The sequence below is a fragment of the Erigeron canadensis genome, chromosome 9 (genome assembly GCF_010389155.1).
Source record: "Erigeron canadensis isolate Cc75 chromosome 9, C_canadensis_v1, whole genome shotgun sequence".
NCBI lineage: Eukaryota > Viridiplantae > Streptophyta > Magnoliopsida > Asterales > Asteraceae > Erigeron > Erigeron canadensis.
The window spans coordinates 5,434,924-5,451,051 of record NC_057769.1 but is presented as its reverse complement, the minus strand read 5'-3'; the positions used below and the strand labels follow the sequence as shown (position 1 = coordinate 5,451,051).

Here is a 16,128-nt window from a genome sequence, read left to right as displayed (position 1 = left end):
TTTAGCCTAATAATCCTTCTAATATTACAACATTTTGACATGTGTAATCCACTCATTATCTTTCATATGTCATCCCTTGATTTTTTCATGTGACTTCATCATATGATTAATAAGATAATTGGGTTGAAGATTTATCATTACTCCTTTTTAAGTATGGTAGAGACATTATTTAAGTATGGTAGAGACATTATTTTAAGGAACATGTTAATCATGGTTGATAATTGATATTATGTGTGTAACCAAACTTATCTATCATGGTTATAATAATTTGTGTCATTATCATATATCATCACAATAAAGAATAGGATTTTACATCTAGCCCTTGAAATTAAAAACGATTTAACCATGCATGCACACATAATATCATATTAAATTAGGAAACTTCCATGGAGATCAAACTATATAGGTTTGACATTCTTTTTTCCCTGATACTAATTAGTATGACCTCCATTAAAAATTTGCTAATAGTTTTACTAAGTAGACTAAACTAAATGTCTAAAGGGAGATAAAATGATATATCTATCACAATTATTTGCCATACACAACAATTTATGCAATAAAATATACACATTTGGTGTAGATAGCTAATAGTTGTTGTAGATTTATCACTTTCCATGTCTAAATATAAAAAAAATTGGAGATTGAATCTGTGATTTTGTAAAGCCATTTTTTGATATTCCTCCCACTTTTGTGAACAACTCCGACACCAACTCGATCTTTTAATGAAAAATCTTCCAACAATTCACAAGAGAAATCCGACTTGCCGAGACTAGAGCCTAAAAAAACATTAACACTTGTTTAGTTGACTTTCAAATTTGACGGGGTGCCATGGTGTACATGTATTTCAGAAAAGAAAAAATTATATGTTTAGGTCAACGGCTCGTCCCATCCCTTTATGCAAAGGTCAAAATCCATACAAATTCAACAGCCTAAATGCCTAAGCAAGTATTGAAGTGCCATTGATCATAGAATATAATATCCATTTTTTGCAAACAAATTTTTAAACAACTGTATTTAGTATTAATTATCATTTGCCACCATCCCGCCATGAACACGATATGTTGGTAGACAGCTAGACATATAGAAAGGAGCCACTTGTGATATAATGAAAATGACCTAAAGGCCAAATCACTTCACTAAACACATAAAATTGGTGGTTAAAATAAATCTCAATTCCACTTAATCTTAACTAATCTCTCAAAAATGGATATATTACTAACTTTAATTGGATTCATAATAGGAGTAATATATATTTTTTAAAATTATTAATAAATTGACAATTTTTTTTCCAGAACGACGATATATCTTACTTCTACACATAAAGTACACGACTGTCCAATATACAACTTAGTTAGGACTTTCGAAAAATCTTTAATTAAAATCTATTCTCATAAATATAGAAAGTATAACTTTAACCCAGATAAAATCATTTCAATATCCAAAATTGTATAAATGGTCACCAATCCTATTGACACAATTTGACCAACTTATTTACACTTTTTCAAAATATTAACAAATAGTATATTTGTTGTAATGCATGTTGCAAAATATTGTATATAAGCTACACTATAGCCTATAGGTGTGCATATGGTTTGGGAAATGTTTGGTACAAAGCTCGTTAAATTGGGTTTTGAAAATGATTTATTGGTTAACATTCTGGATTATTTTATAAGAAGTCCACGATTCAAATCTTATTAGTTTCATGCATCTTATTCAATACGGAGTATATATAACAACTCATTTTTTCGGATGATCGACCTTAATTAATACAGAAGTTAAACATTATCCGCTTATATAAAATATCATGTCTGTGTAAGTCGAATCATTGACTAAAATTATTCAAAATGTCGATGACCAATATATTGATTTCAATAATATATTGGAATTATTATAGTCTTAACTTATCTCCTTATAATAATTATAAGTATAATTATACTCAAGGATATTTGAAAAATAAATCGCGAGGCGTTGATAGCCGCTATATATATATATAGTTGCATTCATCATTTGTGATTTTGTGTCCCCAATTCAACACACCACGTACACAATATAAATGAATTCTTCAAAATCCCTTTCTTTAGGAATCCAAACCCAACTCCATTTTCCCTCAAACACGCACAATCTTATATCACACCATACTTCCTTTAGCTTCCACAATAAAATTCGTGTCATAAGCAACAACCCACGAATAAAAAAATTAAGAACAAGTTCTAATATACTAGCCAAGGCCACATCCGCGGCCACCAACACCTTTTACACGGTAGAAACAGAGGAAACGTTGTACGACTTGTTGGGTATATCTGAGAGTTGTACACTCTCAGATATCAAACAAGCGTACAGACAAATGGCTTTAAAGTACCATCCGGACGTGTCACTGTGTGATCAAGTTGACAAGTATACCGAAAGGTTTATCAAGGTGCAAGAAGCGTATGAAACGTTATCTGACCCAGAATCTCGAGCTATGTATGATGGTAGTATTTCAACGGGCTTACACTTGGCTTTCTCTGGGTCACGGTTTGAGGTGAGATCACAAGAGAAGGCACGATGGAAAGAGTCCTGGCAGGCCCAGCTCGCGGAGCTGAAACGAAGTAAAGTGGATGAGGTTAAGAAGATGTCATGGGCAGCTCGGGTTCGAAAGCAACATATCGAATCCAGTGGGTCAGATCCAGAGCAATATGGGTCGGTTTAGCTATGTTCGCATTCTTTTGCTTATAGAACTAATTAATCGATTACTTTGCGTAGATATTATAACATTGATATATGTTTTTTAATCAAACTTATGCCTAGATTATGTCTGCTTCATGTCTACTGCTGCCTCTAACAAAATTACAACTCACTTGCTAGTTTTATTAATTAGTTGTCATACTTTTTGACTTTTTATTTTATACTTTTTCATCTCATTTTATAATTGGTGTAACATTAAAAGTCTTTTTTTTTAAACTTTGTACTATAATTATTTTTCGTTACAAGTAAGACACTCATACTATGTGAGTAATATTTATGAATACTTAATTTGGTGAGACTAAATGAAAAAAGACTAGCTAGTTAACATAAAAACACATAGATACTAATAAATTATTACATGATATCAACACGGGACTAACGACTGCTTAATTAACATAAAAACATATACAATATTTTAAATTTCATTGTTATATCTTTTTAATAGTGTTATGTGATTTAACTCTCACATGTAAGTTTTGTGACTGGTTGGTGAGAGTCCTAAAGTTGAAATTTGGAAAAGTCAAAATCTTTAAAACTTTAAACAATTTTTGAATGCCTTAAAGAAACCATAAGAAAATAATCACATGTAAGGATGAGCATAGTTTCCCAAAATTTTTTTTTTCTTTTTTTCATGTATCGCCCCGATCCCAATACCACAAAATAGTACATAATGAAAATGGAACCGAGACCAATCTTTCTTGATTTGCGGGATTCGGGAACCCGGTACTAACGAAAATTAGGTATATATGGACAAAGTCATGGAGGGGAAAGTGTATGTATTTCTAGAAAGAAAAAACGGAGACCATGAGGAAGGAAAAAGCCGTAATGAATTGTGTAAAGCTTGTGTGAAATATTCACAGCAAACAAACAAAGAAAAATTAATTTTCTTTTAAACGGCGAATAAAGAAAAGTTATGTCGGTAAAGAAAGACGAATATAAGAGGTACGTACTAAAGTAGGCAAACCCAAGGTGTACGTGCGTGATATATATGAGTTGGGTATTGTAAAACAAATATTAAAGTAAAACAAATAAGACAAAATCTTGATCCATAGATCATGGTTATCAGTTAAGTTGATGCACGAAGATTTACGGATCGAGCAATTGATGCACGATGACTTTCATGATACACGGTGATATTCAGTGAAGGAAAACATATTGTTTTATTTGTTTTACTTTAATACTTGTTTTATTTTACCTAAAACCTATATATATAACTATATATATGTACTCGTATGAATGAAAAAATACAATAAAAAAAGAAACAAATGTAAACACGAGTGAACTTTTGGCCCGGTAATCTGGAGTCTTTTTCTAAAGATTGAATCGACTTTGTCAAACAATCCAAGATTAAAGAGTTGTGTAAGTGGTGAAGATATGTGCATCAACAATTTTGTTCACATACAGTACGTAACTACGTACACTACTACCTAGACCTACATTATACTCGTCCATCGTAAGTACAACATTTTAGAATATATGAATTCGTGGTGTATAAACAAAAATGATACGTACGTAGTTGATGTTGGTCTTTTAGCCTCTTAGGTAATAAAAAGTTTTTTCCAATAATTGAGTCTTCTTATCAAGATGTGTATATATTGGATAATTTGAGTTTCGTATCTATATCTCATACAAAAATCATTTTGCTAGTTGTTTGGATCGTTTGAAGCAGTGTTTTAAAAACAAGTTTTTTTTAGTGAATCGAAAACTTCTCACGCCTAGTCGAACTAACTGGTTCAACCGGTTAGCTATTTTTATTTATTTATTCTATTTATATTATATTCCCCTCGTCCCATATTAAAGGTCTAATTTTGACTTGTCAAGTCTTATGCTTTTAACTTTGACCGTAAAGATTTTCATTTGTAATATATAACACTTCATATAAAATATATGGACGGATTGAGATTTTCAATACACTTTCCAATGATATAACTTTCATCAACTATTATATGACATAAACAAAGATATTTACGGTCAAATTTGAAATAAAAAGACTTGAAAAGTCAAAACTGAACATTTAATATGGGATGGAGGGGTATAATTGTTACTAAATTTGTTACAATCCAATGATAATAGCCAAAAATGATATGAAATGAAATTTATAAAGTTTTATAAACAATAAAAAAAAATAACAATAGTGTTTAATTATACAAATTTTTTGAAAGAACTTTAGCAAAATATAAAATTTCAAGAATTTAAAAAAATGGTTAAACCGACCATTAAAATCTAGGTAAATATTGACAGCCCATCAAGACCCGGTTTAAAATCAGTTTTCAAAACATTGATTTAAATATAAATATAAACAGAGGAAGAAGTTTTACGGCCTTTTTAGACCACCACAAATTCACCACAAATGTTGCTTACTTGTAAGTATATCATGATGCCCACATAAAATATATGAATATCAAACCTCTTTAGTTAGGTATCTCAAACTAACCAAGTAACAAGGTAAAAAATATATGAAAAACATACACGAATACCACTCTTTTTTTAACGGTAAATTTAGGGACTCAACGACATATTTATTTTTATATTCAATTCTAATTTCAAAAAAACTATATGCTGAAAACACCAATATCCGTTGTCACTATTTTTGCCGCCGCATACCGCGGAGAATAATCCATTAATTAATGATAAACCCTATATTAACTTGATGGACTAATTGAAATGAAAATTTTTAACACTAAACATAAAATAAAAATATCGTGTGAATGTTTACTTAAAGAAAAAGTGTGGGTTTTAAAAAGGCCTTTTGCTTAGACGGTGGGACAAAGGAAATGCCCTTCTCCTATTCTGCTTCTCTATATATACACACATACAATTAATTTCCATCACTACAGCAAACCCGGCCAACACAAAAATATGAATTCAATTTCTATTTCTTCTGGAACTCAAACCCAATTATTCAAACTCCCTTCGACTTCATACAAACAGTCATTTATATCATTTCCATCGCATAATATTTCTTGTAACACACATGCTATAAATCCATTACTTTCAATTAAAACAAACTCTAGTCTAGTACCAAAGGTCGTGTCCTCGGCCACAAATAGCCTTAAGACACATATTATAGAGGAAACATTATACGACTTATTGGGTACCTCGGAAAGTGTCCCACTCTCGGAGATCAAACAAGCGTACAAACAAATGGCATTAAAGTACCACCCGGATGTATCACCACCCGATCGGGTTGATGAATATACTATAAGGTTTATCAAGGTGCAAGAAGCATATAAGATATTATCTGACCCGAAAGCCCGAGCTATGTATGACAATAGTATTGCCAAGGGCTCGCATTTAGCTTTTTCCAAGACACATGATGAAAAGGCCCAATGGAGAGAGTCGTGGCAAGTGCAAATTGCCGAGTTGCAATGTAGGAGCAGAACCCAGGTGGGTCGGGATAGGAGGATGTCATGGGCAGCTCGGATCCGTGATCAACGGATCAAAACTGGGCCTTATAGGTCCGACACGGATCAATTAGGGTCGATTTAACAACTTGCACGTCCTTTCTGCAATATTTAATTTTAAAATATGTTCAGTTGTACTATGATATATTGGGATTGGGATTAAGATTAGATGTCATTGTTGATACATAGGATATACCGGTTATTATGCAACTACCATGTTCGCTTGTTATAGAAGCCGCTTGCATAATCATATAATACTTGTCAAATACTCGTACTTGTATTTTATTGAAAAGAATATTTTTAGTGGTACGTAGTACATTGTTCCTAATTTATTTTTAATTATTAAATGCATTTATAGAGTATTGTGTAAGCTTAGAAAGACGTGAAAGAAAGTAGTTTAGAATCACTACGTTTGATTAATTTGTACTTCACAGCGGGAGATACACTTCGGTTTGAGTCGGTTTTTTTTAAAGCTAAAAACCAACCGTTATAATTCGGTTTCTAAATCTAAATTCATTGGGCTTTGGTTTTTCGGTTGGGTCTATTTCGGTTTGACTTTTTGGTTTTTTTCGGTTTTTAACGCTTACGCAAACTTGAGCTATAAAAGTTTAAAATTTATACGCTATGATTACACATCAATAACTTTTCCAAACAATGTAGTAGCATGAATAATGCAATAATAATGACAATAAATCCATCAAAAAAGGTTAGACTAACTTCAAATAAATTTTATATATAACTACTTACATCTTTCACACGTTCTTTCGATATACAATTGATTAAAACCGAATCAATGTTGTTATGTATTTTCACTTAAAACATAAAATTGGTATTGCATGTTTTGTAAACTAACAAAAGAAAATATCTTACATACATATAATAAGAATGAATAATAATAAGATATAAATATAACAATATGTAAACAATATATATTTTTGGTTCGGTTTAGTTTTTATGGTTTTGTTTTTCATATGAAAACGAAACCGAACCATAACTTTCGGTTTTTAGAAAATCAAAACCGAAAACCATTGGTTTTTTTGAGTTTTCAGTTTGTATTTTTTGGTTTTATGGTTTTTGCGGTTTTCGGTTGGTTTTTGTTCACCCCTACTTTACAGATAGGGATGAATATAGTAATTAATTACCACTGGGAAAATATTGATAATTAATTAAAGATTTTGTTAAAGATAGTAATCTATATTAATGGAATTTTGATATGAAAATAAAAAAGTTTCATATACACATTAAGCATTTTCTAATTACTTTACTTTATGGTTCAAGGGGTGAACCAAGATTTTTATTTTAGGGAAATGTTAAACGGTTGTATTTAATATGCATAAAAAAATTATAGTTTTCATATCAAAATTCCACCGTTAATTTTTTATAATAAATATACAACTATTTAATATATTTTAACTACAAGCCTAAGAACTGAGTTTAGCAAAACCTTTTATTTTAAGGTAGCCAAAAGTTTTTCACTTTGACTATAAATGTATCTGCACAATGTGGCGGTGTTTGTGTCAGCTACCGTGTTCATGACGACAACGATGTGGTGGTGAGGGACAATTGTTGGTTGTAAAGACGACGTCGAGTGATGTAGATACTTGATGTAAAAGTAATTGATGTAAATGGTTAATAGAGATATTGTAAAAGATAAAGGACTGAAGCAATTTTTTTATAATATAGTATAAAAGCGTGGATAAGTTGTGCTACATAAACTATGAATCAAAATTTTTATTAACTTATTCATAAAAATAACAGGGAATTTGTTAAGGTTGTGATGAACCTTGGCCCTTTTGTAGCATAAAATTGATCTAAACTTTAAGCATAAAGTTCGATATTTCATTATCCTAGTATTTCATTATACGAGATAAACACTCGTATATATTTAATTATATTACGAGACTCTAAATTTAAGAAAAAACTATGGATCGCAATATATAAATAAATTAGTTCTAATACCCATACGATGTACGGTAGTTATTTAAATTGTATCAAAAAGAAATTCGAATATGTCTCATACATCATTTACTGGTATATAATAAATTATGGTTAAAATGAACCGCTGATCGAAACTAAATTATAATAAAAACGGTAATGATAAATATAATATATGTTTATTTAGAGGTTATATTTACCTTAAATTTTTAGAATCACATCAAAAACGGAACTTGTAAGCATAATGGATGACGACAAATAGTCTTATGATTTCAAATCGTAAACTCAAAATTTTTAAGTCTTCATGTTAATAACTTATTATATGTAATATAAATAATAAGAGTTGAATAATTGAGGGAAAAAATGACAATTTATTAATGGGAAACGATCAATCAAATAAGGTTATTATGTCTTTTGTATTATTAATAAACCAAGAGTTAGAGTTGAATTATAATTCTAATAAAGAAATTTAATATGTATTAATAAGTCAAGAGTTAGAGTTTAATTATAAGTCTAATAAGGAATTTGAATCTATTTATAATTAAAAAAACTAATTTAATAAAATAAATAAATTAAAATGACACTTGTCGATCAAAGATTACGCCACGTGTCATTTTAAGAATATGTCAATCCTGTTTTAGTTTATTGGTAGATAAGTAAACTGGAATAATTGATGCTTGATTAGCAACAACTTAACAAATAAACTATATGGGTTGGATATTGTAAAACAAGTATTAGAATAAAACAAATAAGACATGATCTTGACCCTTAGATCATGGTTAAACTGATGCTTGAAGATTCACGAACCAATTGATACACAATAATTTTCTTGATGCACGGTGATTTTCAACTATTATTTTATTTGTTTTACTTTAATACTTGTTTTATTTGATCTAAAACTATAAACTACTTGAGCATTTAAAAATTGCAATTACGGTTACTAACCCATGCAGCTTACCTGTAAACCTAAATCACCTATTATTCCAAGAAATTATGTTATGAAGTTATAATCATTTCAAATATTTTACAAGCCGCATATTGAATAATTGGAGCAACAACTACATCAGATAAATATTGGAAAAAATCTATAAAAAGATAATGTAATTACGGTTACTAACCCATACAGCTTACCTATAAACCTAAATCACCTATTATTCCAAGAAATTATGTTATGAAGTTATAATCATTTCAAATATTTTACAAGCCACATATTGAATAATTGGAGCAACAGCTACATCAGATAAATATTGGGAAAAATCCATAAAAATGTAACCTATTTACCAGTGGCAGCTTAAGGTTTTTAGAGGTCTCAAACGAGATTAATTTTGGAGGCCTAGTTCATTACCATATAAACTAAAGTAAAAAAAAAAAGTAGCTCGTCTTTTGTTATTGAACTTCAAGTAATAAAAAAATATGCAGATGTTGATGCAAAAATCAAAAAGGCGTTACTGTAATGCAAATTATATAATGATACTTAATCCAAAATTCAAACACTAAGTCTAATATACAAGATTTTGAGGCCTTGGAAATTTGGGGGCCTAAAGCGATCGCCTAGTCCCATAATACTGTTGAGCCACCTCTGCTATTTACACAAATTTTCTATTAAAGGTAACCTATCTTGTTTTCGTCTATTTAAAGGACCCTATTTCTAAAAATTTCCTACTAAAGGATATTTCGTTAGTTTTTGACAGATGGCGCTCATTATGTGCCACGTCACTGATGTCATGTCATCGGATTTGTAATATTATACTATTAATGTCTGTGACGTGGCACTTAACGGGCGTCGTTTGTCAAAAATTAAAGAGATACCCTTTATTAGGAATTTTTAGGAAATAGGGTCCTTTAAATAGACAAAAATAAATAGATCACCTTTAATAGAAAATTTGTGTGAATAGATTATCTTTTTATGAATTTTTCCGATAAATATACTATAAAGTTAGTGACACTTGCAATGAAACAGAAAACAAAACTGTGAGGACCACCTTGAGAACGTCACAAAATTCCACCGGAGATGCTACCTACACCGCCCCGGGGAAAAAAAAAAACAAGTCCAACTTGTCTAAAATCAGACATGATCACTCTTTTCTTTTCCCTTTGACCAATGTTCATTCATTTATCTTTCGGTAATGAAGTTGTAAGCTTTTTGAGGATTTCTAGAGGAGGCCTTGCTCCAAGGATTGAAAGAAGTAACCCTTTTAAAGGAGGCCTTTTTAAAAGAGGCCTTGCTCCCACTAGTCTAATAAATAGAGTAATAAGATGTACACGTATTAGAAGACGGAATCCAGTACTGTTAAAACTGTCATTAATCTTTGTGTGTTATTCTTTTCCGTGTTGACCCGGATCAATTTGTAATACTATCTAAAAGGAACTAGGGGCAAAAACCGCTCGGGGATTTTTTTTTCTTTTCCGGGTCATCTTCTCGTTTTTATTCTTTTAAGTATCCTCACATTCTGATCCGAACATTAGGCGTTTTAAGTTTGTATATAAATTCAATGCATGCATTATAGTAAAGTTGAGACCATGCGAAGTTGAGATACCCAATGAATCAAAAGTAAATGCTATATTCTTGTTACCGACGTAATGGAGTTAATTCTAATGTGGTAAACTAATGAATTTGCTGATAATATTCACACAAAGTGACGAGGCATTTAGGTTTTATTAATGAGATCGAAAGTTCAAATCTTTGGTGTCATAAAGGTTTTCCTGAAATACAAATTTACGATAGGCTTGACTACCAGACGTCATCTACATTCACAGTCAAATGCAAACGAAGTCGCCGCTTGACATTGAGAATTGCCTTTATCATTTTCTGTTAAATTAAAAAGCTATTAAAATTGGGGGAAAAAAATAATTGGATGAAAAACTCCTGATACCGTATACCATTTGATAATCATTAATCTTCCAAGCAGGCTACTATTCAAATGAATCTTAACCACATTCCAAGCAAGCTATTAAATCCGTAACATATTACTATGCAAAAATCTAGAATTCTAGAGGAGTGAAAAAAGTCAATATTAGTTTTTGTTATGTGTGACACTTATGTGCGTACGTTTGAGTTTGCGTGTTTTAAAGAAGCTTCTTTTTCTATTGGCAAAATAGGGGACGGGGCCAATAGATTAGTAAAGGTTTTCGGGTTTTCTCCTTCACTATATATACACGTATCTGATCATATCTATTTCTTTAACAAAATCTAAAATCCTATCAAATATTACCACAAAAATGATGCATTCTTCCACATCCATTTCTTCAAAAATTCAAACCCAATTCACTCTTCCTTCAAATTCATACAAACATTCATTCATATCAATTCCATCACCTGATATTTCAATCAACTTATTACATAATAACAATCGTGTTAAAAATCCGTTACTCTCAATAAATAAAAACTCTAAGCTAGTACCAAAGGCCGTATCCACGGCTTCAAGTACCTTATATAAACCGATAATAGAAGAAACGTTGTATGACTTGTTAGGCATCTCGGAGAGCGTTTCACTCTCCGAGATCAAACAAGCATACAAACAAATGGCATTAAAGTACCACCCGGATGTGTCACCACCTGATCGGGTTGATGAATACACCATGCGGTTTATTAAAGTTCAAGAAGCGTACGAGACGTTATCTGACCCCGAAGCTCGGGCTATGTATGATAGCAGTATTTCAAAAGGGTTACACTTGGCTTTCTCGGGGAATAAAGGGTCACGGTTTGAGGCGAGATCAGAGGAGAAGGCACGGTGGAGAGAGTCGTGGGAGATGCAAGTCGAAGAGCTGCAACGAAAAAGCACGGTGGGTCGAGGTCGTAAGATGTCGTGGGCAGCCCGAATACGGGAACAACGACGTGAAACAGGGGACCATGGGTCGGACCCAGAGCAATGAAGGCTTTTGGTTTAGTTACGTAGATGTCCTTTTCTTTCTAGAATTAATTATTAAAACTTTGTACATTATTGTCTACCTTTTATTATTCTAGATCGATTAGTCAATGTGTACAGTAAGTCTTTCGGTTGTAACTTTGAAAATATGGAGTATACGATTAAGACTTGTGATCTATTTTAGATCAATCAATAGTTCTTTTCAATTTTCATTGTCTTTTTCATTAAGTAAATCACTAAATTGTCACATGTTATGATGAAAATAATGACACTGACCACAAAATTAAAAACTAAAACAACATCAAGAGATTTAACACGACAATTCAAAGTTTCCATAATTAAAGCCTTAAAGGTAGCTACTTGATTAGGTGTTTTAGATAGCAAATTTAAGTCGCTAATTAAATATAGACAAACGATGTGGACTTAGTCCATTTGGTAGTGGCTATCAACCAAATCTTACTTCAAATGATGTTAAGAAAAACAAGAGGTAAAATTAGGTAAAAAAAATTTAGTATAATTCATATACCTTCATCATTTGATTTTTTAAAAGATTTTGAAACCAATTTTTACAAGGGTATATCATTTTCTTATATCAGTTCATAGATAGACATATGTTTGACAACCCAACTTAGTTGAGTGCGATAGAAAAATGTGATTATGATATACTCAACGTTTACATTTAATAAAAAAAAACCATGACATTACCATCATTATCGCATTACATGCATATCATACTAGTAATATAAGAATTATATTTTTTTTTAAAGTGATATTACAATCCTAAGTATACCTATAAATAAAATTCTGATTGTAATTGTAAATGTAAATGAGTAAATGCTATAACTAAACCATCCTCACTTGCAAAAGCTTTAGATCAATAGAAAAACCAAATTTTGTGATCCTTTAGACCCAATTGAGCTTTTTCTAAAGATGAAGCTCAAGTAATAAGCAAATTTCTTTGGATATCTTCTCATAAAGCTGGGAACAAATTCAAACCCGCAAATTAACGAGGAGCGTAAACTCACCAGGCTAAAAAAAAGTCAAATCCGACCAGGAAGTATTAGTGGCGACGTCGCCTCGTCGCCGCTAATACTGTAGGCCCCATGTCTGTAATGGTAAATCTGGCAGAGAAAAAAGCGGGCCCCCTGTCAGTGTCAAAGTATTAGCGGCGACGTCGCCGCAAATGCTTTGGTCGGGTTGACTTTTTCCCTGTCCCCAAATTAATTCTAGTTTTGTACTTTATAGTGATCTCACAAAATATATGTACCGTGGGTATGCTATTTTATAAGGGGTAAATATTAACCTTGTTACAAGTAACACTTTATTTGGCTGAAATCTATATAAAGTAAGGTAAGACAATTTTAGTTTGTTGTATGTACATGTATTTGTTTGCCTATTTTAAAGGAGTTTCTTTTTTGTTGCCAAAGTAGGTCCAATAGATTAGTAAAGGTCTTCCGGTTTTCTCCTTCACTATACATACACGCATCATGCCTTTTAAAGGGTATGTATGATAGTATAAGTTTTCTAAAGGGTTACATTTGGCTTTCTTTGGGAATAAAGGATCACGGTTTGAGGCGAGATCAGAGGAGAAGGCACGTTGGAGAGATCGAGTCGTGGTGGGTGCAGCTTGTGGAGCTGCAATGAAAGAGCACGGTGGATCGGGGTCAGAGGATGTCTTGCGCGGCTCGAATACGTGAACAAAGACATGAAACAGGGGACCATGGGTCGGACCCAGAGCAATTAAGGCTTGATTTAGCACCGTGGATGTCTTTTTCTTCTAGAAATAAATTAAAACTTTGTAGATTATTATATACTTAGTCTAGATCACTTTTAGTATAGGTATTATTGATTTAGTCTATGTTCACAATAAAATCTGACTTTTAGAAATAAACTTTGCTTTAACATTTTAAAGTTAACAAAGACTTGTAAAGTTATGTTCAATTGTTTGATCATATCTATGGTTTGTTTTAAGTTTGTTACCACGTGCATAAGTGAAATTAAAAATCGTATGATGAAAATATCGATACTATAGTGTTAGGAACAAACACAATGCAAGAAACATTTACCAAATACTCGTAAATCAATTCAAGCAATTCACAGACCTTGAACTAAATAATAAAAAACAACTTCTAACATATTTAACCCTATAGTTTTTGGTGCCGGATGTAGAAAATGAAAATATTGATAGACCCAGTTTCAAATAATACTAGCAATATTAAGTTACAATGTATCCTAGCAAAAAATAACATGGTTCACTTAAATGCAGAGATTATGGGTTTGATCTCATTTTATGAGAATGTTGAAAGGCTTTTTTTACTATTTAGGTTAAAAATAGAAATAGACTCTTTACTTAGATAAAAGTAAGGCTAACGAGGAGGTATTGGTGCTTAAAAATACACACTTTACATTTTTATTTCTTTCTTTCTTTCTTTTCTTTAATGTATCCTAGCAAAATAGGTTTTTAATATTACTCTTGCAAAATAAAAGTGTCACAGCTTCGAATCTAACACGCTACATAAATTCGTTTTTATTATATTTCTCAACCGTCCATTTTGTTAATTTAAAAGATATATAAAGAAGCTTTACAAAGTCTGACGTTACACAAGAAATAATTGCAAGTAACAAGTCCAGCCAACCCCAAAGAAGGCGTTTTGTTTGCAGAATGTTTTTGATGAAATTAGAATCGGAATTCAAATTTTAAAAAATTGAAATTGGAAAGTTATAAATTTTAATATATGTCTGGTTGACAAAATTCAGCTAAGAAAATCTGAATTGAGATTATATAAATAACAAAATTATCCTCTATTTAAATTTTTATAATATATTGATAAAATATAAACAATAACAATTATTAAGATAATAAAACTAGAATAATTATAATAATATAATAATTATAAATTAAAGTAATAAAAATTATATTAAATTAAAAAAACCATAATAAGTTAATAATTATAAAAAATAATTTTAATAATAATAAATATAATAAAATATTAATATTTAACTTAATAAATACAAATAAATAAATAATATCGTTATAAAATTTAATAAATATTAATAATAATAATAATAATAATAATAATAATAATAATAATTACAACAATAACAATATATTTACTACCACGTAATATATAATCCAAAACTGTACTACCACGTACTAGCTTTTTTAACTTGATGTAACAAACGTTGACGTAATATATAACCCAAAACTGTACATCTTGTAACATATATCCTAAACTGTACATCTTGCAACTTATATAAAAGCTGTTTATATAATTATATATATGTGATCAATATGATAAGCTTAGAAACATGTTAGAAATTTAATACCAAATTCTTAGACATATGTAACAAATTAATCATTGCTTTATATGATTGAAAGAAACTATATGTTCAGATATGTACTAAAAAAAGAGTAGTTAGCTCCACACCTCATTCATGGTAATCCTGTTACAAAGTCAACATTAAAACATATTGTACAATAAATAATAAAAAAGCAAATAAAAAATAAAATAATAATCAACACCTTGTGTGTTTTTTTTTTAATTTTTATTTACCAAAACTATCAATTTAGATCAGATATAAATCAGAGCTATCCACTATTCGTTCAATTCAGATACATTTCAAAACCAAATAAACCATATAATGATTCATTGCAGTTTTAAAAAAGATCTGAATTGAACAAACAATTTGATAGATTTCATCACACGACTATAAATAAACTAAGACTTATAATATACTATCTATATCATTCGTCCAATTCAGATCAGTTTCAAAACCGCCATACTCATAATAGTTCTGGTTTTAAAACTGAACCGAGTTGGAAAAATAATTAGATAGAATCACGTACGGCATAATTTATAAACTTTTTTTTTTTTGAAACTATAGGGAATAATAATTGATGGATGATTGTTATTGTTATTTGAGGTATTGTTGAGAATAGGGCCTATATATAAAGGCAGGTAGATATCAGAATAGGGTAAAGTTGAGGTGACAATTTCTGACAGGTGGAGCGTACGTTTTCGATGTTGATGAGGGTTGAAATTTTTAGATGTGACAAAACAAAATTAGGGTTAGGGTTTGCCTCAAACTGGGTTTCATATGTTATGGGCCTAATCTTGAATTCAAGCCCAAAAATGACAAAAAGCCCGTTAAACAAAATCGATGACTTAACAGGCCCATTTGTATATTAAATAGCCCAA

General features: G+C 30.8%; 3 protein-coding genes across 3 annotated transcripts; all 3 read left to right on the top strand.

Moving 5' to 3' along the window:
* The first annotated feature begins 2,029 nt into the window (after positions 1-2,029).
* LOC122583874 (chaperone protein dnaJ 20, chloroplastic-like) lies at positions 2,030-2,853 on the top strand. The gene has a single exon (XM_043756248.1). It carries the CDS (start codon positions 2,054-2,056, stop codon positions 2,687-2,689), a length of 636 nt encoding a protein of 211 aa, XP_043612183.1. The 5' UTR covers positions 2,030-2,053; the 3' UTR covers positions 2,690-2,853.
* A 3,015-nt stretch (positions 2,854-5,868) lies between these two features.
* Positions 5,869-6,213, top strand: LOC122583079 (chaperone protein dnaJ 20, chloroplastic-like). The gene has a single exon (XM_043755519.1). The coding sequence runs from the start codon at positions 5,869-5,871 to the stop codon at positions 6,211-6,213; it is 345 nt and encodes a 114-aa protein (XP_043611454.1).
* A 5,025-nt stretch (positions 6,214-11,238) lies between these two features.
* LOC122582181 (chaperone protein dnaJ 20, chloroplastic-like) lies at positions 11,239-12,135 on the top strand. The gene has a single exon (XM_043754540.1). The coding sequence runs from the start codon at positions 11,283-11,285 to the stop codon at positions 11,934-11,936; it is 654 nt and encodes a 217-aa protein (XP_043610475.1). The 5' UTR covers positions 11,239-11,282; the 3' UTR covers positions 11,937-12,135.
* Positions 12,136-16,128: the final 3,993 nt, after the last annotated feature.